Here is a 27801-nt window from a genome sequence, read left to right as displayed (position 1 = left end):
CCTGCAGATGGCTTGAATGTGGGGAGAGTAGGTGAGACCCGCTTTGGGGGTACACTGGGGTTAGTGGCCAGGCTGTGGAGAAAGAGAGTCATTCTGGAATATTAAACATGTACCTCTGCTGCTTTATTTACGTATTTGCATTAATGGACTTTGTGCATTTATACTATAGTATCAGAACAAATTGATTTAGGACAAACGCTGGAAGAAGGAGAGGCCATCAAGCCCTACAGGCAGGGTGGACAGCTGGGTGCACCCACCCAGGCCAGTTTCCCAACGTGCCTGTCAGGGTGGGGGTGGGACAGTGTCCTGCAGACACGTGCACTGAGACCCACTAGATGCGCACACTGGTATGCTGACAGCAGATATTTTTATTAAAAGTGATGCACAGCAAGGGAGCACCACCCCCGCTGGGGAGGGGATGCAGAGGAAGGGCCTGAGGGCACCTCCTGCCTGCTGTCGCTTCCCCCTCCGGCCCTGCCACTCCGCAAGGGACTAATGTAGTCCCCAGAGTGGCACAGGAAGTAAAACCATTCTCCGCCACATAATAAGTAGTTTTAAAAAGGACCCCTGGGGTCCGACTGCCCAGGGCAGCAGCAAGCTGTGTCCAGACGTTTTATATCCCAGATGAGCGAGGGTTTCCAGGGGCCTGGCCCGCCTCCTGGGAGCAGTCCACCGGCCAGGGCGACCAGGCTGGAAACCAGCCACAGCCAGCTCTCTGGGTTCCCCAGACCAGTCCCTGGTCTTACAGCCAGGCCTTGGGTCAGGGGTCAGAGGTGGGGGGCCAGGCTTTCTCAACGTCGGCGTGCATGGCCTGTGGGAGCCATTGACAGTACTCGGCCAGCAGGTCTGCAGAGGGCAGGAGAGAGGACAGTCAGAGCGGCTCTGGACCCGGGTGCCCGCAGCACAGCAGCGCCTCCCACCACCCCTCGGTTGCCTCGGTGGATCCCATCCTGTCCATCTGCGAGCCCTGGGCCACAGGGCACTGGTGACACTCACATTTGGGGCTTTTCCTCCAAGCAGCCAGCAAGGCCTCCCGGCAGAGGGCCTGCTCGGCAACAAGGGCTCTCAGCAGACTCTCCGTCCTGGGCTGTAGCCTGCAGGTGGAAACGTGGCTGTAGGGTATCGCTGTGCCCAGCAGCTGTGGGAAGGGGCAGGTCCCACTGCTAGGCCAGCCGCACCTAGGACGGTGAACAGTCTGCCTCTGTCATGCTGGGGGTGCTGGCCAGAGAGAAGGATCTAGACTCGATCACCCCTCCAACTTCATCTCTTCTCACGCTTGACTCTTTCCTGCCTCTGACCCCCCACCCTGGCTTTCGACAGGGTCCTCGAGCGCTACCACCCAGGCTGCTACCATACACGCTGCTCATCCCACCTAGAACCTTCCTCCGTACTTCTGCTCACAGCCCTACCCTGTCCCCATCTGCTTGGTCAGACCCCACTGGACCAACCCTACCCCACTGGACGTCCTCCCCTGTCCCTTTGTAGCCCAGTCCCCACATGCCATCTGTCCTAGTTAGGTTCTCTCTGGTGACAGCCTCCGCAGCTAGCATGAGGACATGCCTGGCACAGAGCAGGTGCTCCGAAATGCCGGGGGAACGACTTGACTGGCAGGGGCCCCTGGCGCCATGCCCCCACCCTGAGTCCCAGGAGACCCTGGCCTACGTACATGCCTGCCTGATGCCTGTGGGTCAGGCCCCTTGCACCAACTAGGAGGTCACCTTAGGAAGGGGCATGTGTCTGCTTGGAGCTGGGTGGGCAGAAAGCAAGCAAAAGGGAAGGGCAGGGCTAAGCAGAAGGTTGTTGGGAAAGGGGGGTCCTGTGCTCAGCAGGCAGGCGGCCCCCAGGGCTCGTGTGCAGGATGTCTCCTGGACACCTGGACCTCAAGATGGGCTGACCAGAGTCTCCCCAAAACCTCAGAACATGACCTTATTTCCTTGTTTGGGAGGAAGATCTTTGCAGATGGAATCATTTAAGAGGAGCTCGTACTGGACTGGGGTGTGCCCTACATCTGGTGACTGGTGTCCTTACGAGAAGAGAAAACCCAGAGACAAGGAGGCACAGCCACGTGAACACAGAGGCAGACCTTGGAGGGATGTGGTCACAAGCCAAGGAATGCCTGGATGCACCAGGAGCTGGAAGAGGCAGGAAGAATCCCCCCACCCCCCGCCCACCCAGAGCCTGCAGAGGGAACACAGCCCTGCTGATCCTTCACTGCCAACCTCTGGACTGTAAGGCTGCGAGAAATCTATTTCTGCTGTTTTAAAGCGCTTGGTTGGTGGTCATTTGTTACGGCCGGCCCTGGGGCACTAGTGTGGGCTCCCTTCCCCACTACGTGCCACCCTGACGCTCCTGGGGAAGCCTGTACCTGGCCCATGTCTTCAGCATCGTGCTGGGGCTGGACAACAAGCAGCCCCGGTAGGAAGCCAGCTTGGGGAAGACCTGGGGAGAGACCACAGGACAGGATGAGGGGTCCCGGCTCACCTTCTGCCCATGTCCCCCCAGGCAAGGGAGCAGGGGAGCTGCTGGGCTGCCTACCTGCCCTTCCAGCAGAACGCGGGCGAAGTGCTTGTAACAGTCAATGCCCTCCGGGAAATCCACCTGCACCGCAGGGAGCGGCCACCCGACACGATCTGGAAGGCAAGAGCCTGTGAGCAGGGGTCTGGGATGGGTCCCCATAGGGCCCTAGTCATGTCCCTGAGTCTCGGGTCCCGCCCTGTGAAAAGACAGAAGGCCTGAGGTGACACGGCCCGTGACCTCCATTCCCAGGGTGCACGGTGTGGGACCATGTGTCTGCCAGCACCTGAGGCTGGCAGGAAGTCACCCTGACTCACAGAACACGCTGGCCCGGTGACACAGTACCCGCCCCTTCTCCGGGCAGTAGGTCGGGGGCGGCTCCTCCAGGGGCTTGTCGAACTGGCAGTAGGAAGGCAGCAGGACCGGGATCCACTGGACCTCAACAGCCGAAACACCTGGGAACCAGGGAGAGAAGGGCTGGGGGGGTCGCCGCGGCACTGCTGTGGAGGGGTGCCAGGGTCCCACCCCCCCAACCAGGGTCCCGGTGACACAGCTCACCAGAGCCGCAGAGAGTCAGACAAAGAGCTGGCCACCAGCTCGGCTACCTTTCATGTACATCTTGGTGGTCTCCACGATTTCCTGGTAGACCACGAACTCGGGCAGCTCTCGGAAAAGGACGGAGCTGGGGTGGATGAAGACGGGGTCATCGAGGAGAGGCGTCTGCAGAGAGACGGAGAGCGAGGACGAGTCCAGGCAAGGCACAAACACCAGGGAGATGAGCCCACGTGAATTCGATTACACGCCCCGCCTGAAGCACAGGAGTGTGTGCGGTCAGCCCACGGTGGGGCCCCGCACGCGCGTCTGTACGTGGCCACGTGTGGGGCAGGTCTGTACGCCGAGCAGCACTGAGCCCCGCGGCTGCACCCGGATGATGGGGTGCCACGTGAGACAAGCCACACATAGACCACATCCAGAACATCCAGAACGGACACTTCCGGAGACATGGAATGCAGATTCACGGGGCAGAAAAAGGGGAGCCCCTGCTAACGGGCACGGGCGTCTTTGGGGGAGGCTGACGATGCCGTGAAGCTGACTGCGCCTGTGGCCATGCAGCTCCGTGGAGACGGAACTGCCACGGAACTGCACGCCTTCAAGCGGGGAATTGTAGGGCATGTGATTTCTCTCTGAATTAAGTGGTTACGAAAATAGAGTTGGGGGCAAAGCGAAGACCCAAAGGAAAACGTGACCCTGCCACACACCCTGCCCTGGTCCTTGGCGGGGACTTTCCCAGAGGCTGCAGGCACTCGTGTGTGAGGAGGAGGGGCCCCCAACAGCCCCCCCCCCCCCCCCCGCGCTCAGGCTGGCAGGATGCCAGAAAGATGGGGAGGGCGGGGGGGCCAGGAGCCTGGCGAGATCAGCCTGCGCACGGCGCTGCACTCCCCGCGCCCGCCGACCTTGTAGGCGTTCTTCCACGCGTCGTCCAGCAGGTCCTCGCTCTGCACCCTGCGCGCCAGGTGGTCGCCCAGGCCGGCCGCCACGATCTGCCGCAGGTAGGTCACCTGGCTCTCAGACGGCGGCTGCATCTTGGGGTCCACGAAGAGCCCGGCCTCGGGGCACACGGTATTGACTGCGAGGAAAGCCAGGTATGAGGACAGTGGGAGCCGCGGTCTCCTCTGCCCTGACCTTCTCACACCACTCCACGTTGTGGAGCTCCAGACACTCCTGCCTACTTGTTTTGGCTCCTCTCCACCGAGGCTGCTGGGGGAGACAAAGCCCTCAGCTGCCTGCCCCAAACCCATGCCCTTCTCCTCCTTAGGACAAAACCCCAAGTCCTCAGCGGGCAGCAGCGGAGGCGCTAAGGGAGAACCCGCTGGGCGGGCGCGGACCAGCCCCTGGCCTGGGTGCAAGACACGTGTGTCTGGGAGGGACCGATGAGCGGGGTTGCAAATAAGTCTCGGCGAGTAGGGGAATTTCTCATCCCTGGGTGCGCACCGCAGGGCGAAGACTGTCTCGCCTCGAGCTTCTGCAGGGAGCCAAGGCAGGCACGAGATCAGGGGAGGCCTCACCCTTCCGCAGGGGCGAGGGGAGGAGGAGGAGGCCGGTCTGAAGCTGTGGACGGTATAAAGAAGGGGGCTTTGGGCCGTGCAGCTCGGGAGGGGCAGAGCAGGGAGTACGGGAGGCTCAGACTTGGAAGAAAACTATGTTCTGAGATTTACCGGATAAACCTCCTCTTGTCTTTTCTACAAAACCTTTGGCAGAATACATGTTGTTTAACATAAAGAAAGAGAAAAAAGGAAAGAAGACGAAAGGACGCAGGCCCAAGAACAGAACGCAGACGAGCTCCACCAGCTCAGCCCAGGGGCAGGAAGAGGGGGACCGCACTGCCAGCTGCTCCCTGCCTCCCCAGGGGGGCCTCCACTTGATGCAAGGGAGGGAACCCAAGATGGGACTACGGGCCTCAGGGGCTGCTGGGAAGATGTAGCGAGCAGCTCCAGGCCCGTCCTAGGGATGCTACTAAGGAAAAGAGGAGCCCGGGGAAAGGCCTCGTGGGAGGGACTGCACGTTACCTTCCCTCGGCCCGCACGGCCCGGAAGTGGCCAGGACCAATTCGGGGGTTACGGATAAATCTCAGCGAGCTGGTGAATTTGCAGATGTGGACTCCGTGGATAATGGGGATTAATGGTGCGGGGTTAACGCGGCTCAAAACAACTTTCATCGTTACAACGGTCAAGTTCTCTGCTGGTGTCGCCAGAGATGGGGGACCTGGGGAGCCGCCAGAGGCTGGCATGGGGGACGCTACCTGCAGTGGTCAGCTGTCCCCGCAGGCGCCGGATCTCCACCATGGCCTTGTACCGAAGCCCGTTGGCCTCACAGAACTGGGGGGAGCAGCCGGAGTACTCACACGCTCCCACAGCACCTGCGGATGAGGGGGCACTGGCTTGCTGCCCTGCCCCAGGCCTGCCGGACCTCCGCCACCCCTCCAGGCCGCAGGGGGCACGCACCGAGCAGCACCATGATGTCTCCGAGCTTGAGAGAGGCGCCCTGCCCTGCCCAGATCCTCTTCATCTGGGCCACCCGGGCCCGCTTGGCCTTCAGCCCGGCGAGCTCGTTTTCGCTGGCCGCAGGTCTGCAAACACACACCCCCACCCGGGCTACCGCTGTCGGTCTGGCCGCCCTCGAGGCAGCAGGGGCAGAGAAAAATCCTGGGGGTAGCCACTGACTAACACGGTTAAGGTCTTGGACATAAAATTCACCACCTGTAGCCCAGGAGACGAAAAATGTGCGTTCTCCTAAGCCAACCATTCTCTAGATCAGATCTAGAGACCTGATCACGAAGAATCCAACAACCAATGCTGCCGTCCCAGCCACCGAGGGCGGCCTGGGTCAGTGATCACTGTCGCGGCTCCCCGGCCCATAGAGAGGCGCCAACGCCAGGGTTAGAGCGTGCGGCAGACACATTTTGGAGCCCTTAGCTCGTGTTAACTACTTTAACCCCAACAACAACTCCATTATTATTTTTGTCTCACCCCCATTTTCCAGATGGGAAAGGTGAGGCCCAGAGAGGTGAAGTCACCCCCTGAAGCCACACAGCCTGGAGTAGCGGAGGGAGATTGGAACCAGGGGTCTGGGCCAGAGCCTGGGCTCCTGGTCATTATAGGCTCTATGGGCTCCCCAAGCGAAGACCGGACTCTGCAGGGCTCTGAACGCCGCTGGGCTCAGAGCGGATGAGCACTAGCATGAGGCCACCCAACGTGCCAGTGACTCCCCCTGGAGGCCGGGCTACCGGTTGCCGCTCAGCACAGAGCAGCCCCCACTGGCCTGAGCAGCGCCCCCAACCCCGTGCCCACCTGTCCAGCTCCTCGAACAGCTCGCGGACAGTCATGGCGGCCACAATGGTGATGGCGTAGGGCAGACAGCCGTGTTGCCTGCTCAGTGCCAGCATCTTGGCGTAGCGGGGCGCCACGGGGAATGTGGCCATGGTCCTGCCCAGTGCAGTGATGGGGCAGCTCAGCCGGGACCTCTGCAGCTGCTTCATGCTGGAGGAGGGGAATATGCGGTGGAGGGGTGGGGTGAGAGGTGTTGCGACTCAGCGGCCCTGGTGCTCAGGGCAGCTCAGGAGGCAGAGGGCTGAGAACGGGGCTGGGAACTGGCTCTTGGCTCCCCCCGCCCCGACCCTACCTACCTCTCTGTTTTCTGGGGCGCCTGCAGGGCACCGAGCGCGATCAACAGCTCCTCGGCGGCCACGAGGGCCTCCACGGAGGGAGGCGTTGGAAAGGGGAAGTTGATGACCTGGGCAGGGGGAGAAGTGGAGGGGCAGCTGGACTGCAGAGAAGCAAGCAAGAACGCGGGGGCCAGCACGGCAGGCCGGGCAGGAGGACAGCGCTCCCGCACCTGTCCCGACACCACTCACGGCCCCGACACTCAGAAAGGACCCCAGGGACGCTCCTCGTCTGTGAGCCACGGGAACCCCAAGTGCCGCCTCCTTCATTTATTCACACGATCCACGCGCTCGATAGCATGTACTGAGCACCTCATGTGCGCCACGGCCGTTCTTGGCCCCAGAGACCAAGAAAGCAGACGACAAGGGCAGGGCTCTGCCTATGCTGGAAGGGCCCGGACTACCCGGGAGTGAACACGGAGACCGGCGTACCCGCATGACAGTGAGGGGAGGGAGGGACCGGGCTCAGGGGCGGTGGCAGCTGAGAGAGGGTGACCGACTCCAGACTAGTGTTCTAGCAAATCCGCACACACCCGTGTCCACAGCTGCTCTGGCGCTCATGGCCACAGGTGGCGACAACACAGGCGCCCATCGACAGGTGAATGGCTAGACGGTACGTGGCCGGGCCCCAGGATGGAGCAGGACTCAGCCGGAAAGGACTGAAGTGCGGACACATGCCACCATAGGGGTGACCGCTGAAGACATTTATAGGAATGACTCCATTTACATGAAATGTCCGAAGCAGACAAAGCCATGGAGACTCGGGGTTGGGGAGGAAGGATCGGGAATGACTAGTAATGGGCCCAGGGTCTCTGTCTGCCTGCACCACGCTCCCTGGAACAGCAGAAAGGTGGGGGACCCCTGGACAGGGGCATCGTGAGGATGCTGCTGTCGCCAGAGGATTGAGTCAACAGAACATTCTGGAAGTCCATGGACAGCAACAGCCCTCTGTGCCTTGGGCAGGCGCTCTGGGTGTTGGGAAGGGTGAGTCCTGGGGAGGCAGGGGGTCTCGGGAGCCGGCCATGCCGGGGGGGAGCTGTGTAGACACAGCGTGCGGGAAGCTCTGTGGGGTATATAGGCAGGGCTGGGGCCGCCGCTGACCTTTTCAATGTTGAGTGCTTTCATCTGAAGGATCAAGTCTTCAACGGGCCTCCGGCTGATTTCAGGAGGAGGAAACTGCTCAAAGTCACCAAAAACTGCAGACGAATAGAGCCTGGGCCAAGAGAAGCACCAACATAATGGAATTATTGTATCAATAAACCAAAAGGGAACTCGGCCAAGCCACCCAGCACTGGATCTCCACCGGCCCCGGAGGACAGGCACGTGCCCCCACGCCCCATCCACTGCCTTGTGTCCCTGCCCCGAGGTGCGGACTCAGAGGGGTCAGCCTCCACGTGAGGGACGGAGAGTGGCGCCTGGAGCCCAGTCCCCAGCAAACAGCAACCACGGTCACTTCTCCCTAGGTTTTTGTGCACCATTTCTCAATTTCCTCTTTTCATAATTTGAAATATCAACAAAACCAGCAATAAAACTATCAAAAATTAAAAGGACAAAAGCTGCAAGAGCACACTTGCCAACAGCACCTCTAAGGAGGCTTTACTGTCCAGATTAGGAAAAGAACTCTTTCTGCTCCACAATAAAGGACAAGTAACCCTACTAAGAAACAAGCAAGAGATCTGAAAAAGCATTTATCCAAAGAACACAAATAAATGGCCAAAATGCATGGGGAAAGACACGCAGGGTCACCAGCCATCAGGGACACGCAAACCAGGACTACAACGTGCCACCGCAGCACAGTTCCAGTCTTTAAAAAATGGAAAACTAACAGGTATTGGAGAGAACATGGGGCAACCAGGGAAAACTTCCATGCACGGCTGGTGGGAGGGCCACACGGTGTAGCGGCTGGGGGACACAGCACAGCGGGTCCCAGCCGGAGCAGCATAGCCGCCACGGGACCCAGCAACCCCTCCCCTGGGACAGACCCAGGGAGATGGAGACACACATCCAAGAGTGGGGACAGGAAGGGGCAGTGATGAGAATACTGGGAACGGGCCGTGGAGACGCCACACACCGCCGCCAACACTACAGCCCCCCCGAACGGCAGGCTTCAAAACGGTGACATTTATGGTAGGTTAATTTCACCACCACGAAGTTGTCACAAAGTAACACGAAAACACAGCCACTACAAATTAAGTCACCTACTGAGTCAGTAGCCAACTGAGCACCAACGAGGCCCCACAGAACCGCCCAAGGACCGTCTCCAGTAGGACAGTACCCGCTGCAGCCTGGGGAGGGAACCCCTGTTCTTTGCTCCATGCTGGTGGCTGCTGCAGTGCCCCCCCCCCCCCCCCCCCCCCCCCGCATCACTGGAGAGGCCCAGGGAGGCCCACCTGTAGCAGTGGCCCGGCTCCGTCCGGCCCGCTCGGCCCGCCCGCTGATCGGCTGAGGCCTGGGACACCCAGGTGACCCGGAAGGAGGACACGCCGGTGACACGGTCGTAGTGCCGCTTCTTGACCTTCCCACAGTCTACCACGTACTTGATGCCCGGGATGGTGAGGGACGTCTCAGCCACGTTGGTGGCCACGACACACAGCCGCGTCCCCTCTGGGGGAGGCTGGAAGACCTGGGCAGCAAAAAACCACCAGAATCAGGAAAGAATTCATGTGACAGATGGGTGGGGTGGGGGGGGCGGTTGGGAGAGGGGCCAAGAAGCCAGGAAATCTCTCTTAATCACAGAGAATTTTTTTAAGATTTAAAAAAAAAAATTATTTATTTGACAGACAGAGATCACAAGTAGGCAGAGAAGCAGACAGAGAGATCGGGGAAGCAGGCTCCCTGCCCGATGCGGGGCTCGATCCCAGGACTCTGAGATCATGACCTGAGCTGAAGGCAGAGGCTTTAACCCACGGAGCCACCCTGGCGCCCCTTAATCACAGAGAATTAGCCAGGCTAGTGGGACCGCAGAGGTGGCGAGGGTGACAAGCCCTCTCCTTGCCTCAGGTCACAGTGTTTCTCAGCATGGACGCAGGGAGGCATTCCTGTTCTCCAAAGAAATCCCAACGTCCTTCTAAAACTGGGGGTGTTGATCAAACCACTGATGACGAGGACAGCCCAGGGCCTGACCTGCCCTTCTCCCAGGGCCCTTCGGGGGGGCCCCAGCCAAGCACCCAGCCAGCATCCACCCCAGGCCCCAGGCTGTTGTTACCTGCGCTTGCTTCTCGGGGGCCAGCAAAGAGTAGAGCGGGAGCACGTGGAGGGGGAGCGAGGCGTCCGGCTGCTCACCTGCCGGAAAGCAGAGGCCCGCTGGCTCTCCCAGACGCCCCCGGCAGGCGCCCACCTCAGACCGCCCGGCAGCCCCCGACCTGTTCTCCATGCTCTGGACAGCACAGTGGGTGAGCAGAGTCTGGCTCGGGGTCAGAAGCTCCACGATCCCCACCCCATTCCCAGTGGGGAATGCCGCTTCGCTGTAGGATCTCCTCAGAGGTCTGGCCACCAGACGCCCTCGGGCAACCCCACGAGGACCCGGACTCCTCTGCCAACACGGGGCCCTAGAACTAGGCAGCCCTCCCAGCCAGGCCTGAGGCCTGCATTTACCCAGCAAAGCCGAGCACCCCCGTTACAATTAACACTACAAATATTTGAGGTTCTGCTTTGTCAGGCAGTTGAAAGAGCTCAGCAAACAGTAGGCACAAAGCGGCAGAAAGCCCAGCTCTCTTGAGGCTCGAGACAAAGATGTCTGGGCCTAACAACGGGGCCTGGTACACAGCAAACGCTCAAGAGACACCTGCTAAACGAACGACCGAAGGACCATGAGTAGGGGCCCTGCCCGGGGCACACCTCCATCTTCTCCGTCGTCCCCCAAGTCCAGGTCAAGGTCGGAGCCCAGGGCCTCCTCCTCCTCCTCGTCCATCTCCGCCTCCCTGTCCTCGTCACCCTCGCCTGCTGGCAACACCGAGTAGCTGTCCAAACTGATCTGGGGCAGTGCCTACGGCAAACAAGACGTCAGAACCACAGACTGCAGGAGACGTAGGTCACGGGCAGGAGAGACAAGCGTGTCGAAGTGCAAGGCCCCATCCCCCGACCCCGGAGCCACGAGGCCTCAGGCAGCTCCAGCAGCCCTCCTCGCTGTATCGCTGAGGCTAGCCACAGGACTATCTCACTCGGCTACAGGCCTGCTGTGAAGACGGACTCAGCATGCAGGAGGCACTTAAGAGCGCCGCCTGGCGGGTCCCAAACACAGCATGGGGGTTAGTGACCTCCAAACAAGGATGCTGTTACCCACGCATCCATGACGACAATGTGCAGATGCCAGGGGAGAGCACCCCCGCCCCGGTTCTGCAGGCAACACCAGGGACCCCGAGCCCTCCCAGAGCATCTCACAGGCCCAGCTCAGGTGCTTAGGGCTGGCCTTCTAGAAGCTTCCTCCTGGCCCACAGCACAGGGAACCGTAAACACTTCAAATCACAGCGCACCCTGCAGCCTCTGAGCAGCACCGCCCTGTAGAACCTCCTTCCACTATAGGAATGTACCAGACCCGTGCTGCCCAATACCGTCACCAGCAGCGCCAGATGGCTACTGAGCCCCTAAAACGGACCGAAGTGACTAAGGAACTGAATTTTAATTTTACTTCATTTTAATTAAATTAGGCTCCACACAGCTATGTGGGGCTGCTGGCCACCAGAGAAACAAGGCAGCCTCAGAGCCTGGAGCGGCCCTGCTGTGCGATCCCCTACACACCGCCGCCGCCGCCCTGCTGCGCGAGCCTCTACACACCGCCGCCGCCGCCGCCCTCCTTGCTCTTGTCCTTGACTTCTTGAACTTCCGCATCTCCTCCACTGAATCTTCTCGATCTTCTCTCTCTGCAACAGGAGCAGATTGAGGAGAAAGACATCTTGAGGCCAGATGCAGGCTGAGGACTCTGTTCGTCTGTCCGGAGTCAGGCCGCTCCGCCGCTCCGCCGCTAGCCATGCCCAAGGCACCGGCTCCCCCGACAGGGAAGCCGTGAGGCCGGGAGGCCGAGGCTGACCCCCCGCCGGCTCCCAGGGCCCAGAGCTGCCGCGTTACCTGGGGGCCTGCGTCGGGTGTGTGGGAAAGCTCTCCTCAGCCTGCGGCACAGCGCGTGCACCTCCGCCTGCCCCGTCAGGAACACCAGGATGCCGCCTGAGCCAAAAAAGAGACCCCCCCGCTATCCATGTGCTCACAGAGCAAGCATCGTCTTCCCCGTCCGCCGAGAGCTGGGCACGAGGAAGACCGGTCACAGCAGCTGAGACCCAGGCCAGAACATGTGACAGGGAGCTGGAAAGTGCTGCACAACCCGCTATTTGACTCCCCGGGCATGGGCACAGAAGACCAGGGGAGAGGGACGCCAACCAAAGCCCACACGAGGATGCTCACGGCGGCTCATCTGCACCCCGGGGGTTCGGAGGGCAGGTCCGGCCTGTCTGGTCCCCAAGGCCTCACCTGGCGGCAGCATGCGGTGGATCTTGCAGACCTTCCGGAAGCACTCGCCACTGTAGTCTTCTAGCGGGGTCCGCTTGTTGAAGTGCACGGTCACCGGGAACTGCCGGGACTCCACCTGGGATGCACCCCAGGGGTGCACCGGGGCCATGCACTGAGCCTCTGCCACAGCCTGGCGCCTCCTGCCTTCCCCGACCTACCCGCCCTTGGAGCTCCCTAACGCCGGCCCGCATTCACCGCACAGAGTTGGGCCTCCACCGGCAGAGAGGCCACCCCCATGCCCCCGCCCATGCTCGGCCTCCGCCAACCAGGTGTCCCACCATCCCCGCAGCCAGGCCCTGCTTGCCCTCGCCCGCCCGAGGCTCTGGCCCCGGCACTACCTTGATGACGGGCGGCGGCTGGGGGAAGAGCCGCTGGTTCTGCGTGAAGTCCTCCACCCGCAGCGTGGCCGACATGATGAGCAGCTTCAGCGGCATGTGCCTCTAGGGGACAACAAACCCAGTGACGACGGCCAGAGCCCTGGCGTGGGGGCCTTCGGGAGACCCTTTCACCATAGCAGGCAGGCGTGGCCCAGGGGGTTCTACCTTGGCCCGGAGAGCCACGATGCGGGACAGCAGGCCGATGAGGATGTCCGTGTACACGCTCCTCTCATGGGCCTCGTCGATGAGCACCACCTTGTATCTTGGCAGCAGGAAGTCCTAGGGAGGGGGAGGGGCGGTGGGGTGAGTCTGCCAGCCCAGGCCCGAGCCACTCCAAGGTCACGCACACCCCAAAACTCTCCCACCCCGGGAGCTCTTGTCACTGCTGGCAGGGATCCCGGAGCACCTGGCCTGTGACCTCGGGCAAGTTCCTCTGCCTCCCTGTGCCGGGTTCTCTATTCCTAAGTTGGGGCAACAGAACCCACCTCGCAGAGTCACAGGGAGGTTTCTGGGACAATCACTATCTGTAAAACGCACAGCCTGGGGCCCGGGCCCGGCAAAGAAACTGCTGGAGGAAGGGCAGCTACGACGCATTACAGCCCCGCTTCCCGAGCCAGGCGCTGGCAGGTAGGGAGGGCAGGCAGGGAACAGGAATGAGGAGGTGGCAGCAGGGGGAACCGAGGGTGCTGGGACAGCAGACGCCACAGAGAAAGGAGCCATACTCAACCCCATCACAGCACATTCACAGCTACATTCCCAGTGACCGCAGCTGGCATCCTGGTGGAGAAAGGCACCACCTCTGCCCTGCCCAGAGGTCCCTGCCCAGGTGGACGTCGCGCAGCCAGGAGTACACTCGTGGCTGAAGCACGTCTGTGAACCAAATCACAGTGACGTGAGTCCACACGGAACGAGCACCTGCCAGCTGTTGTGCTGAGGGGCTTCTGTGCGTCGCATCATCTCTGCTTCAAAACAGTTATGAGTCCAGGCTTTCAGATCAAGAAGCTGAGGCCCAGAGAGGTTAAGTAACTTGCCCAAGGTCACACAGAGGTGCTATGCCGCACAGTGCTTTGCCGGTGGTCACCATGCCAGCGGCTCACTTCCTGGGGGCGGGGGTGGGGGGACACGCAAACTCCCCAGCCCAGGCTCGCTGGCCTTGCTTTGTGACAAGAGGAGCGACCAACCTTCTGGATTTCCTTGAGCAACACGCCATCCGTCATGAACTTGATCCTGGTCTCCTCGGTGACATTCCCTTCGTATCGGATCTGGTAGGAGACGACCCTGCAGAGATAAGCAGGCCAGGCCCCGACCAGCTACAGCCATGTGGTTGCACCACACCAGACAGCAGAGGCCTGGCCCCCACTTTGTCGCCAACGTGCTGTGGAGGGAAGGGGGACCGCCGCAGCCCCCTGGAGACCCAGACCGCGGCTGGGGTGCGAGCTGGACCACCAACTCTGGAACCCTTTCAGAAGAGGACAGGAGGATGCTCCAGAGTTCTTCCGGGCTTAGTCATGGTCAGGGTATTATGTTTAAAATGTCCACGATTGGGGCTCAGTGGATTCAGCCTCTGTCTTCAGCTCAGGTCATGATCTCAGAGTCCTGGGATCGAGCCCCACATCGGGCTCTCTGCTCAGCACAGAGCCTGCTTCTCCCTCTCTCTCTCTGCTGGCTTCTCTGCCTACTTGTGATCTCTCTCTCTGTCCAATAAATATATAAAATTTAAAAAATAAATAAATAAAATGTCTATGATAGGGGCGCCTGGGTGGCTCAATGGGTTAAAGCCTCTGCCTTCGATCATGATCCCAGGGTCCTGGGATTGAGCCCTGCATCGGGCTCTCTGGAAGAGCCTGCTTCCTCCCCTCTCTCTCTGCCTGCCTCTCTGCCTACTTGTGATCTCTCTTTCTCTGTCAAATAAATAAAATCTTTAAAAAAATAATAAAATGTTCACGATAAAAAGCGAAAACGGAGGAGAAAAGAGGGCAAGTCTGTATGTACAGTCATTTTCAACGTAAACCGTTTGATGCGACAGGAAAGACACAGAAGGACGTGGGGAGTAGAAACCATTTCTGTCAAAGTCAGATGGGAAGAAATACAGACAAATGCACAGAGTTCCTTGTCCGTGCCTGCAACTGTCTGGAAGGATCCGCAGGAAACACGCTGCGGCACCTCCCCCCCCCCCCCTCGCTTGCATGCCGGTCCCGGGGTGCTGGTGCTGCTCTGTCCACGTTCACTAACAAGCCAGATGAGGGCCACTCTACATGCTTTGGTGCTTTCTCAGCTTTAGACCACACTGGACGTGCCACCTCTTTGAAGCCGAAGACCACAGTCTAGGCTGGGGCTAGGCAGGCGCATTCTAAACGTGGCCCCGAGACAGCCTCAAGCAAGCGCTGTGCTGGCTTCCGTCTGTCGTCCAAATCACGTCCCACAGCTTCACCAGCAGCAGATGATCTGCGCTCAGGAGCTTTGCCTAAAATAACTCGCCTGCGCGAGCACTCATCATTGCCCACTGTGTCCCGCCCCCTGGCTCTGCTCCATCCCTGAACCCCCAGAAGGGTCCTCAGTGCCCTGTGCATGAAGGGAGCACAGGGGCCTGGGTGCCCTGTCCATGCTCTGCGGCCCCCGCCCCAGGACGTCCTACTGTCCAGGGGATGGGAAGCCTTCCTGCACGAGCAGACCCCTGTGCTCAGATGCGGAAGCAACACTCCCACCCAGCGCCCTTGGGACCGACGGGGCCCACCAGCAAGGCCAGGGGCCACCCTCACCCCTCCCCCAGGAGGCAGAGCCCTCACCTCTGTGACAGATTCATCTCCTTGGCCACTCGCTGGGACATGGCCACGGCAGCCACTCGGCGGGGCTCCGTGATGCCGATGATGCTGTTGTCACTGGGGGAGGGAGAGCAGGACGGGCGCATCAGCGGCGCTCCGGCCGCTCGTCCATCCCCAAGCCGCCCACGTTCCATGTCAGGATTCAGCGAGCGGAGCGGCCCTCTCAGCGGGGGGAATGGGACGGGCACCAGACAAGGCACCTCCGAACAGCACAAGGGAGCGGCCCGCCGGTCAGCACACAGATGCTTCGGCGGTCACGGCCCGATGAAAACCAGACAGCTGCTGCCAAAACGGGGCCCGGGGGGAGCAGATAATGTGCTCCTTTCGACACAGAGCTTGCCAAGGGCTAGGGGCCAGATTCTGGGCTGTGCACAGAACAATTAACATAGTAAGCTGCTCTCCTTAGGAGGGTCAGCATACTGGGTTGAAGGTGGCTGGCATCCAGGGCTGGAGTTTCAGGAGGGCTCCTGGTCGTGTACCTGGGCTGTCTGCACAAACAATGTGGCTGATGCTGGACCACCTGCTTATCTTCTGGGCACCTGGGACTCAGGGGCGTCCCGGGCAGAGGGTGCCGAGGTGACCACAACAAACACCCCCCCGCTCCGTCTACTGGGAGAGGGCTCTGGAAGCCCGTGGCCTGGATCTGCCAGACTTCACCCCTTGTGCCTCTCCCCTCTGCTGGCTGTGTTCTGTGCTCTTTTGCTCTAGTAAAACACTTACGTGTACAGCTACAGGCTGGGTCCCATGAACCTTCCCAGCAAATCCGTGAAGCTGGGGTGGTCTTGGGGACCCATGATGCACACACGGGTCAAAAGTGCCAACAGGAGGAGACATCAGCAAACACACTGCCCCACGTGCCAGGGACCAATCCAAGCATTTTATGCAAATTCCCTCTGTTCACCTACATACCCTGTGAAGTAGGTGCCATGGCTGTCCTTATCTCAGAACTGAGGACGCAGAGGCCCAGAGAGGTTAAGGAGCTTGGCCAACGCCACACAGCACATAAATGGCAAAGCTAGGACTAGATCCGTGGGAGCTCGTGTTCGGAATAACTTTTGGGGATCACAGCTCCACTGTCACCTGAAGAACCTTCAGAGGACCGTGCGGCCAGCCCCCACCTGCTGTAGCCTGCTTCGTAGAGAAACTGCGGCACCTGCGTGGTCTTCCCGCTGCCAGTCTCCCCACACACGATGACGATGGGGTGCTCAGCAACGGCCTCCATGATCGCTTGTTCTTCGGCGAGAATGGGGAGCTTCAGCCGCTCTTCCTGGCAGAAGAGAAGTCAGTGCTCAGGGAACTGGGGGTCAGTAGGACTATCAAGGTTGACACGGTTTCTGGAAAGGTGTCCGTGGGCATGTGGATGCTGCAAGCTTCCTATCAAGTTGATGACGCCCTGCCACAGGGGAACGGGTGAACCCTGACCGCTGAGGAGCGGGACACAGAGTCACAGCCCCCAGGAGACAGAGACATGGGCGGGGTCCTTCTGGGTCAGAGTAGAAGTTCTTGGAGAAGGCTTAGCTGGGACAGAGGAGCCCCCCTGAGACACAGCAGTCTCAGCTGTTGCTGGGAGCGGGGTGGGTGGGTTTACATTTCCATCTGATCACTCCAGTAAACAACCCGGTACTAATCTTATCTAATTCAAGGACCTGCCACCCTGCGATTCCTCCCACAGACACATCCTCCAGAGCAGTGACTTTACGATTTTATTCATTTGAGAGACTGCGTGCGTGAGCTCCGGGGCTAGGGAGGGGGCACAGAGGAAAGGGACAAGCAGACTCCCTGCTGAGTGCGGGGCTTGATCCCAGATCCGTAACCCTGAGATCACCACCTGACTGCAATGGAGAGTCGGATGCCTAACCGACTGGGCTGCCCAGATGCCCCCAGAGCAGTCACTTTCAAACCTTCTTTCCTGTAACACACACACAGAACAGGTTTTGTGTGGTAACTCATTACACACACGCACACACACACGTACACGCACGTACAGCTGACCCCTGAACAACACAAGCTGCGTTTGAACGCAACGAGTCCGATTCCTTATGCACAGATGTTTTCCCTGTAAATGAAGGACAGCACTAGGAGCGCCTGGCTGGCTCCGTCAGCAGAGCATCTGACGCTCGATCTCAGGATCACAGGTTCGAGCCCACATTGGGCACAGGTATTACTTTAAAAAAAAAAAAAAAAAAAGGTACAGGACTAGAGATGTGTTTTATCTTCCTTATGATTTCTTCACATCTTTTCTCTGGCTTGCTTTATTGTAAAAATACATTACGTAACACACACCACACAAAACACGTATCAGTTGGCTCTCTCGTGTTATTGATAAGGCTTCTGGTCAATGGCAGGCTTTTTGCGGTTAAGTTTTTGGGGAATTCAAAGTTGCGTGTGGGTTTCTGACTGCGCAGAGAGTCAGTGCCCCAACTGCCGTGTTGTTCAAGGGTCAACGTTTCCCATACTGGAAAAGTTTTATGAACCACTGCTCACGTTCACTCTCTGAAGCACGCTCATGTTAAAAAGCATCCCATTCTATTTCTATTCTATTTGCTTCAAAAGCAAAAAGTGCTGGCGATCTCATGACCCATGACGGTTGTGACCGTCAATGTGCAAACACTGTCCAAGAGAAAATGTTGCACGTGTAAGGATACTTGAACTGTGCTCTATTCACACAGTAGGACACGACACAGCCGGGGTAAAATGCCCCCCCAGGCAGATGAACTTTGGCTCGTGCATCATGGTGCATAAATAAAGCTCAGAAACATAAAACTAACAAAAAAAGCAAAAGGCTGGGGGAAAAATGACATGACGTCGTTTATAAAACCAGGTAAACTTAAGTAATAGATGGCTTGGGAACATGTATGTGAATAAAGACTAAGAGAGGACGAAACCAGAACAGGGCAGTAGGGACACCTGAGGGTGGAGCCAGGGTCCCCGCATGAGGGTGAAGCAGGACCCCACACCACCACCAGCCAGCAGATGGCACTGAGCTCTGACTTCACCTGGAAGGAAATCTAGGGGCGCCTGGGTGGCTAAGTCGGTTAGGTATCTGACTCTTGGTTTCAGCTCAGGTCATGATCTCAGGGTCCTGGGATGGAGCCCTGCACGTGGGGCTCTGCACCTGGTGGACAGTCTGCTTGGATTTTCCCTCTGCTCCTCCCCTGCCTGCCTCCCGGACCCGCCGTGGGTTCTTGCTCTCTCTCTAAATAAATAAAATCTTTAAGAAAAAGATTCTCCCGGGGCACCTGGGTGGCTCAGGTCATGATCTCAGGGTGCTGGGATCGAGTCCCACATCGGGCTCTCTGCTCAGCGGGGAGCCTGCTTCCCCCACCCCTCTGCCTGCCTCTCTGCCTACCTGTGATCTCTGTCAAATAAATAAAGAAAATCTTTAAAAAAAGAAAAAAGATTCTCCCGGCCCCCTCCCTCTGCCCCGCCCCCAGTTACACATTCCCTCGCTCAAAAAGAAAAGTCAGCCAGCTTGCTCTAACCATATGTAAGGACATAAATGCACCTGTAACTGAAACCAGTTTCAATAAATACTACTTATTCTTATGTAGAACATAGCACTGGTATCTTCTTTCTTTTTTTCCCATTAAAAAAAAAAGGGGGGGCTGGTCACCTCTCCCGGCTTCCACTATACAATCTGCGGTCTGAAACTGACCCTCCCAGGCCCAGGGAGCCTCCTGCCTCAGGGACTCAGCTCGGCGGTTCTGAGTGTGGGACAGCCCCTCTCCTCGGCTCCCGGGGGTTCTTAGCACTTGCCCTAGACAGCTTCCCGGGCCCTCCTGTTCTCCCCCTTCACGGCCCCTGATCCTTTCCGACACGGCTCCTGTCCCCGCCCATGTCCTCTGCTGTGCTGACAGCCGGAGGCTACAGAGCACCGCACTTCCAGGGCCTGGCCACCGGCACACGCTCGGGCACCGAGGTGGAGGCCCCCTGCTCCCCCTGCCCCCACCCCGTTCTGCAGATGAAGAAAGGGAGGCCCGGGAATGGGCGAGAAAGTGGTGGAACCAGATGTCCACTTCAAGTCAATGGACTGCACAGCCCATGCTCTTGTCCTGGTGAGTGGTCACCTGGGCCAGGGACCCATGGTCAGAGGCCGAGGGTGACGGTGAGCCAGTGATGACAGAAGCAGGTGACACCCACCTCCACAGCCCTGCCCCGTGCCGGGCCTGCTGTAGGCACACGTCAGTCTCTATGACAACCCCCCAGGACCCCCCAGGTAGGCAGTTGTCCCTGTTCGAGGAGAGGCCACTGGGGCACAGGAAGTAATGCGACCTGCTTGAGCCCCAGGGGTGCCCCCACCACAGGGTGCACCCCACACTGTGCTAGCCTGAGCACTCATCACCAACACCAGAGCAGCGAACCTGCATTTCGGGGGTGCGGTTCACAGGAATGAAGACGGCGGGCTTCGCCGGGGGCCTGGCCAGGGTGGAGGCTGCTGCTGGAGGTGCCGAGGTAGTTCCGGCCAGACAGCCTTGGCTATTGGGCCCTGGGCTTCCAGTGCCAACCCCTGGTGCAGCTGGCAGTGCCCCGGCTCCAGCCTTCACCGGCTCAGCGACAGGGGCCTCCTCTGGTTCAGATTCTGCTGAGGACTCATAGTCCTCCTCCTCCGACTCTTGGTGATAGCGCTTCCGGTTAGCCCCACTGAGGCTGCTGATCTTCTCCTGCCCCTGGGCTTCGGTCTTGTCAGACTTCCTGCCGGGACAGCCAAAGGACAGGCACGAAAGCCCTACAATGGGCCAGTCAACCCGACACAGCTCTGTGTTGCTATACACCCCACCACGGCCATACCCCTTCCCGCCCCAGGGCCTCTGTACTTGCCTCCCTGCTCCCCGCATGTACACTCTCCCTCACCTGACCCAGACGTCACCCAGCGGGGAGACCGGCCCATCTCCCTGCACCCTCTTTCCCTGCTTTACTTTCTGCCTCGTGCCTGCCAGCACTAGACACAGATGGAGTCAGTTGGTTCTTGCCCATCTCCCCACCATGAGACTGTAAGCTTACTTATTATTCTATTCTTGTGCACCCCTCTACCCCCAGGGCCGAGGAGAGCCTGGGACATAGTTTGCACTCACAGCAGCCATAAATACGCACAGTGCTTAAGACCAGGACTCTGCCCTGCAGGAAACCCCATCGTGGCTGGGTGGAGAAACCCCGCAGGCGGGGTTCCTGGGAGCTTCAGGGCCGCTGCCCACGTCTGTCCTCTGTCCTTCCACCACTCAAGCCCTCCCCCAGGGCACTGGCAGGGGGCCCGGCGCACTCACTCTCTGCTGTGGTACATGCGGTCCCCCGTACCCAGCTTGGACGTGGTGTAGAACAGTCGCAGCTCGGCTTCCGAAACCTGGACCTGGCTCAATTTCTGCAGCATCTCCACTCGCTGGGGAAGGAAACAAGTGCATTAGACATCAGGCAGGATGACCCTCTCATTGGACAGGAAGCGAGACTCTACATCAGATTCTGGCCTCGTGAACAACTGGTCTTTTTAACCTTAAGGTCACATTATGAGTGTTGCGTGGTGGTCCCGCCTCCCGGTGAGCCAGGGTGGCTTTCTTTCTTTCTTTTTTTAATAGATTTTATTTATTTTATTTTAAACAAATATGCCCATGTCCTAGAATGTGATCTTATTTGGAAAAAGGTTTTCTTCAGATCTAATTATGTTAAATTTCTCCAAGTGAGTTCCTGCATTATTCAGGTTGGTCCCAAATTCCAAGACAAGTGTCCTTACAAAATACACAGAGAGGAGACAGCCATGTGAAGACAGGGGCCAAGACTGGAGGGACATGACCACAGGCCAGGAATGCCTGGGACCACCCCAAGCTGGATAGAAGGAAGGCTGCCCCCCGACAGCCTTCATAGGGACATTGATTTCAGACTCCTGGCCTCAACAGCTACAACAGGACACATCTCTGTTGCTGTAAGCCATCCAGTTTGTTTCGGCAACTCCGGGACCTAGATACAGATTTCTGCTACCTGGGCTTTGACCCAGAAGGTGGTAAAGAGGCCAGCTGTGGAGATGACTGGGGGACCGTGGATTGACAGTTGCTGTGCTGGCGACAGGTACACACTGAGTTTAGTGCACGAGGTTCTCCATTTCTGTAGATGTTTGAATCTCCCATTACAAAATGTGTTCCTTAAAAAAGTATGAAGGGAGGGGCGCCTGGGTGGATCAGTGGGTTAATCCTCTCTGCCTTGAGCTCAGGTCATGATCTCAGGGTCCTGGGATCGAGCCCCAAGTCGGGCTCTCTACTCGGCAGGGAGCCTGCTTCTCCCTCTCCCTCTGCCTGCCTCTATGCCTACTTGTAACCTCTCTCTATGTCAAATAAATAAATAAAATCTTAAAAAAAAAAAGTATGCAGGGAGAAAGGTTGATTCTCCAGAATTAAGTTAAAAAAGTAAGTGACACAAAATGATTAAGACAAAAAAGGAAGAGATGACCATGCTAATGGGCTGACTGCCCAGTTACTAAACATCCGGCCTCAAGGATGCTGGGTGCATCCAGACTGACGGAGACTCCTCGGCAGGCCCCTGGAGGGTCTGCAGGCTCCTGAGCTGTGTCAGGTATGGGGGCTGCTGGCCACAGAGGCCATTCGAATTTTTTTTTTAAGATTTTATTTATTTATTTGACAGAGAGAGATCACAAGTAGGCAGAGAGGCAGGCAGAGAGAGAGAGAGAGGAGGAAGCAGGCTCCCGGCTGAGCAGAGAGCCCCATGTGGGGCTCGATCCTAGGACCCCAAGATCATGACCTGAGCCGAAGGCAGAGGTTTTAACCCACTGAGCCACCCAGGCACCCCGAGGCCATTCGAATTTAAATTAAAATTAAGCCACATAAAAAATTCCTTTCTCCAACCATACTAGCCACACATGCCCAGCAACTACTATATGGAATTGTGCAGACACAAAGCATGCCTCCACCCTCCCCGTTCTGGAAAGTTTGACTGGACATTCATGTGGCAGAGATCAAGCCGGGGGACACAGACCCTGTCTCTCCCCAGTGTGGGGAGCCGTATGCCGACCCTGATGGAACAGGCGTACCTGGCTCTTTTTCTCCTTCTGTTCTAAAATTTTCTGCAGCATTTTTCGCTCTTTCTTGGTCAGAGGCTTCTTCTCCTTCTTTGACAGTGGAGGGGCTTTGGGTTTCTTTTTCTTCTTTCCCGGCAAAACAAGTGCATTGCTTGCATCTACTCCTTTCAACGTGTCTTTACCTGGAAAGATACACATGCCTGAACCCGCAGCCCAGGGACCAGAGACCACAGAGGCCTGCGGTCCTCCAGGGTCAACGTTAATGCCATGTTCTCCGGGGGGCGGGGGGGAGCTCTGTGCCTCCTCTCATGGGCACCCCCTGTCCCATGTGTGAGCCCCCCAATGCCCACACAGGAATGGGGGTGCAGGCCCGTCAGCGTTCCCTCAACTCGTCTGCCCAGCACCCACCACGTGTCAGACTCCATGGTGAGTGAGGGCACCTCCATCATGGTGGTCAGGGGAGGGCAGGGAGGGAACCTGCTGCAACAGTGCTCCCCTCAGAACGGGGTCGTGCTTTCTGTGGATGTGAGGTCAAAACTATTTCCATAATACCATAATACTACAACATTCTCCAAAGCCTTTGCAGGGCACTAAATGCTGAGTTCAAGCCATATCTACTTTTTTTTTTCCCTAAAGATTTTATTTATTTATTTATTTGACGGAGATCACAAATCAGGAGAGAGGCGGGGAAGCAGGTTCCCCGCCGAGCTGAGAGCCCAGGACCTTGAGACCATGACCTGAGCCCAAGGCAGGCTTAACCACTGAGCCACCCAGGTGCCCCCGTATCTACTTTTCAATGTCATAGTTTGAAAGTTCCCAATCTAGACCCCAATTCAGCTACCGTATTACTCAACCTGCGGCAGCCCGTCGGGGAGCACCTGTCCTGCCTGCCATCTAAGGCCGCGGCTCCCACCCCAGGGCTCCGTGTGGGCTACGTCGGACTCCCACTAGCTCCGCCTGCCGGTTGGACTTGTCCGTCTTTGTGCTGCGAAGTGTCAGAGCAGCTGTGTCTCCTCCCACCAGCATCTGAGCTCAGCAGGGCAGAGATTTAAATAAAACAAAACCAGAAAGAACTCTCCTGTTGTGTCCCCTGCAACAAATCATGGCACACAGTGGGCGAACCTACCAACAGGGAGGAATCCGCGCAGAAATGTCTGGGCTGAAAAAAACTCATTCAGGGGTCACTGGCAAGGAGATTGTAACAGAAGCCAGAGAAAGAGATGGGATGGCTTCACTTTCTTGCCCACATTCCCCATGCTACTAAACGAGGGCTTAGGGCTCCTGGCCGGCTCCGTCGGGAAGAGCGGAGGGGGGGGAGGGGCTCCTGATGTCAGGGTTCGGGCCCCACGTTGCAGCAGGTTCCCTCCCTGCCCTCCCCTGGGTAAATAAAACTTAAAAACTCGTGCCGGACTCCACAGGGGAGAAAGCCTCGGGATTGTCCCCAATTCACCGTTACAATTAGACTGTCACGGTGTCCCGCTCTGTGGAGCATCTGAGAGGGGGTTCCTCCCGCTCCCCCCGCCCCAAGGTCTCGGAGGCAGGACGCAGGCCAGCCCCGGCCCAGCCTCCGGCCGGGACGCCTTACCCTCTAGTTCCAGCCGCACGGGGGGCGGCTCCGGGGGGCCCTTCGAGGGGCCGGGGGTCGCCTGCAGGCGCCCCTTGACGTTGTAGCGCCGGCGCAGCTTCCCCATAGCGCCCAGTACCGCCCGGGTTCTGGGGCACAGAAACAGCCCCGAAGCCCAGCCCACGTGGGCTCCCGGACCCCGGGCTCAGGCCGCGAGACTTCCGGACTGCGTTCTCGCGAGAACTGAGGATAACCGGAGCCTGGGGGGCGGGTCTAGGGGCGGGGCCTGTGGAAAAGCGGGGCGGGGCCAATTTAGAAGCGGGAGGGAAGCCTGAGGTCGCCTTAGAGACCTGAGTTTAAGCCCTGAGTGGTTCGCGCCTGGTGCAGCTGAGTCTCTAAATCTGTTATTTGCTAATACTAATTGGGGAGTGGGACTGTTTAGTCGCCTTTTAAAATATAATCCCCTCCACTGCAAACTTCTTCCCTTTTGTTTTCGCTCATCTGCACTTTCTGATATTCCTGTAAGAGACATAATTAGTTGTGCAGTGAAAAGGCACAAATGTTTCCATTACAGGGCAGAAGCACTAAGGGAAGAAAGCATCCATTAGGCGGCTTTAAACTCTCATTACCCCATCACATTATCTGCAGCGCACTCGGAAATAATGTATTTTCTGGATCCTGTAATTATCTTGCATCTAGAACAGTGATATCGGCATTTTTTTTTTTTCTGTTAAAATCGTTCATTTGTTAAGGGCAGGCATTTAAAATATATTATCGGGGGGAAAAGTGCACTAGGGTTTATTTTGGAATTTTAAAAGGAACCTAGAACGAGGTCTGGCTGCAGAGTAGATAAGCAGTAAGTTATTGAATGTAGGAATGAATGAATGAATGAACGGAGAATGTGATTGCATAAGCTTCCCTCCTGCCCCCCAAAAGAAAAGCAAAAACAAAATGACATACGTGCACACACACAGGTGGTGCATGAGGGGACGTAGGTAGTGTATGTGTGAACATATTTATAAAGTTATATATTAATTTAAATGGATTTTGGGGGGAAAAGAATAATTAACATAGCAAACCTCTGGTTTTGTAGGTTTGATAGCTTAGAATGATAGTGGTCTGCAGTTTTCCCTTAAATATCTCTAAGTAAATAAAAAGTGTGTGCATTTTAAAGTTAATTAGGTAATACATTCTCCTGCATTTTCTAAAATATTAAATACCAAAGGATTATCTCCAGAAAATATAATGAAAGAGACCTATACACAGGTCTCATAAATATGTTGAAAAAGGAGACCAATCGCAGAAAAGCATCCTCTGTGATCCCATATACATCAAGTTCAAAAACAGGCAAAATAAATTCCCTAAATTTTGGAGGGGAAATAGTGGCAGAGGATAAAGGGAGTTTTCCCGGGAAGCTGGTAATGGTCTGGGTGCTGGATATCTTCGTGTGTTGTTTAAATTCATTAAAAAGCACCGTATGATTTGGGTGTTTTTCTGTTTGTACGCTATACCTCAGGAAAAAAGTTTTCCTAAAAAGTAAGAACTTAATGTGGCCAATTGATATGCAAAAAATGTCACCAGGAATCCAGAGAAAAGTAAGTTCAAAAATAAGATACAATGTTTCACTCTTTGGCTTGGCAAAGGTTAAGTTTTATTTTCCTGACGGTGTCAAAAATAAGGTCTGGTTGGACACAGTTTGCTTCAGGCCCTTCTGCCGCATTTGGTTACTGATGGCCCTTCAGTCTTTTAAAATCAGTCACCCTCCTACACTTTTATACCATTTTTTAAAAAAGATTTTTATTTATGTGACAGACAGAGATCACAAGTAGACAGAGAGAGACAGGAGGAAGCAGGCCTCCCGCTAAGCAGAGAGCCCGATGCGAGGCTCGATCCTAGGATCCTGAGATCACGACCCCAGCCGAAGCTTTAACCCACTGAGCCTCCCAGATGCCCCTTTATACCATTTACTTATTGAAGAAACTGGGTCGTTTGCCCCGTAGAATGCTCCACATTCTGGATTTCACTCAAGGCTTCTCATTTTCTCCTCCATCCCCCATACTTCCTGCCAACTGTGGGTTAGATGGGGAGGTCAGATCCGGTGAGGGTTCAAAGTGTTTTGGCAAGAATCCATCCTAAGTGCGGCAGGTGACTTCCTGCTACCGGGGCCGGGCGCGCCCGGGTCAGGACCGCGTGGCCTCTCCATTTTCAAGTTCTGCCGCGACCAGTCAGTCCCCTTCTGGGTTTCAGCCTCCTGCTGCATCCATCACGTCACTAACGGGGTGCGTCGTGATTTCCGAACACTCTCGCGCCCTCCTTTTGAACCAGCCGGACTTAATCTTCCGAAAACTTCCCCTCCTCGCCTGTTTTGTGACGCTGAATTACAGCTCGTTCAGGAGGGGCAGGAGGGATGTCCGCTCGCTGCTTCCCCTTTCTTTCAAAAAAAATTTCAGAATGGATGAATGGATGAGCCGGAGCCCTTGCCGTCGCCAACGGTGGCCGAGGATTGGGGATCGTTATGAACTCAGTGACATGTTTGGATCTGGTTCTCCAATCAATGGCGGTCATGATCTCGCGGAGGCCGTTGCCAAGTTTTACCTGCACCGGCCGCTTTTTACCGAAAAGTTAAACATAAAAATTGGTATTTTTTAAATAAACGGTTACCCCTCTCACCCCCCCCCCCCACTCAGCGGGGGCGGGGAGACCCAGCAGCCTCCGGCCTCCGCCGCCCCTCGCGGGGACGTTGGCGGGTCGATGGCCGGGACCCCGCGTCCGGGGGCGGGGCGAGGCGTGGGCAGGGCCATCGCGGCTCTGCGCGCGGGGCGGGGCAGGTGGCGCTGCGACAGCGGCGGCGGCGGCGGCTGACAGAGGCGCGGCGGGCGGCCCCACCAGCGCGCCAACGCGGTCCCCCCGCCCGAGCCGCGGCGTCCCCGGTGCGGCCCTCAGCCCCGCTCCCGACCCCGCATCTCGCCGGCCCCAGGATGGGCGCGCGCGCCTCGGGCGGGCCCCGGGCCCGGGCTGGGCTCCTGCTGCTGCTGCTGCTGCTGCTGCTCGGACTGCTGGCCCCGGGCGCGCAGGGGGCGCGGGGCCGCGGCGGCACCGAGAAGAACAGCTACCGCCGCACGGTCAACACCTTCTCGCAGAGCGTCAGCAGCCTGTTCGGCGAGGACAACGTGCGCGCCGCTCAGAAGGTGGGCGCCGGGCTCGAGCCTGCGGTCACCTTGCCCCGGCCGCCGCGCACCTGGCGCCCGGGGCGGGCCTGGGCCGTGTGCGGCCTCCGAGGCTGCCGGGCGGCGGGGAGAGGGGAGGGGGGAGGCCGGCCTGCGCGGCGGGGGGCCTGCCTCCTGCGGTCCCGCCGCCCCCGCGCCAGGCCGCGGTCGCAACGGGCCGCGGGAGCTCGCGCGCGGCGGGGACGCAGGGCCTCGGGCGCCCTCTGCTCTGCTCTGCGCCCCGCACTTCTCCTTGGACCTTGCCCGCCAGCGCCGCGCGGCTGGGAGTCGGGCCGCGCGGAGGCCGGCCGCGCCTCTCATTCATTCGTTCAGCGCGTTTGAATGAGCACCTACTATGAGCCAGGCGCCGCGCGGCTGCCCAGGGGCGTCCTGCCCTGTCCCCAGCAACCCGCCTTTCTGCTAGCCTCACACCGACCCACTTCCCTTGAGCACCTTAGGCCCTTCTCCTAATGCTTTGAAGACATTTAGGCCCCTTCCTTTCTTTCTCTTTTTCTTCCGTTCTTTCTCTTTTTCTTTCTTTCTTTCTTTCTTTCTTTCTTTCTTTCTTTCTTTCTTTCTTTC

General features: G+C 57.9%; 2 protein-coding genes across 3 annotated transcripts in view; one reads left to right on the top strand and one right to left on the bottom strand.

The window, feature by feature from the left end:
• Nucleotides 1-350: 350 nt before the first annotated feature.
• On the bottom strand, nt 351-24230 carry DHX37 (DEAH-box helicase 37). Of its 2 annotated transcripts, none has more exons than XM_059408199.1 (27): nt 24035-24230; nt 22462-22631; nt 20693-20805; nt 19793-20123; nt 16550-16698; nt 15396-15488; nt 13791-13887; nt 12775-12888; nt 12571-12672; nt 12194-12308; nt 11798-11893; nt 11471-11592; nt 10571-10718; nt 9939-10015; nt 9124-9356; nt 7835-7946; nt 6698-6804; nt 6363-6551; nt 5517-5641; nt 5315-5431; nt 3969-4141; nt 3120-3234; nt 2832-2969; nt 2536-2630; nt 2366-2439; nt 997-1094; nt 351-846 (listed from the first exon to the last, which is right to left on the bottom strand). In XM_059408199.1, the coding sequence occupies exons 1-27, from the start codon at nt 24138-24140 to the stop codon at nt 761-763; spliced, it is 3495 nt and encodes a 1164-aa protein (XP_059264182.1). In that variant the 5' UTR covers nt 24141-24230; the 3' UTR covers nt 351-760. The 2 variants fall into 2 exon arrangements, with proteins under 2 accessions (XP_059264182.1, XP_059264183.1); XM_059408200.1 differs by having other exon boundaries at nt 11507-11592.
• Nucleotides 24231-26847: 2617 nt separating this feature from the next.
• Nucleotides 26848-27801, top strand: part of BRI3BP (BRI3 binding protein) — a 27423-nt gene continuing 26469 nt past the window's right edge. The window contains exon 1 of the mRNA XM_059408198.1: nt 26848-27201. Within this exon, the coding sequence (XP_059264181.1) occupies nt 26992-27201 (210 nt within the window). The 5' untranslated portion in view covers nt 26848-26991. The remainder of the gene's footprint in view (nt 27202-27801) is intronic.

This window comes from Mustela nigripes, chromosome 8 (assembly GCF_022355385.1).
Source record: "Mustela nigripes isolate SB6536 chromosome 8, MUSNIG.SB6536, whole genome shotgun sequence".
Taxonomy (NCBI): Eukaryota; Metazoa; Chordata; class Mammalia; order Carnivora; family Mustelidae; genus Mustela; species Mustela nigripes.
This window is presented reverse-complemented; position numbering and strand designations above follow the sequence as displayed.

Excerpts from the sequence above, each read along its gene's own strand:
- DHX37 (XM_059408199.1), bottom strand. The coding sequence starts at position 24,140 with ATGGGGAAGCTGCGCCGGCGCTACAACGTCAAGGGGCGCCTGCAGGCG. Across the intron at positions 12,889-13,790 it reads TGCTCAAGGAAATCCAGAAG|GACTTCCTGCTGCCAAGATA; the intron begins GTTGGTCGCTCC and ends CCCCCTCCCTAG. Across the intron at positions 2,970-3,119 it reads CACCAAGATGTACATGAAAG|GTGTTTCGGCTGTTGAGGTC; the intron begins GTAGCCGAGCTG and ends CCTGGTTCCCAG.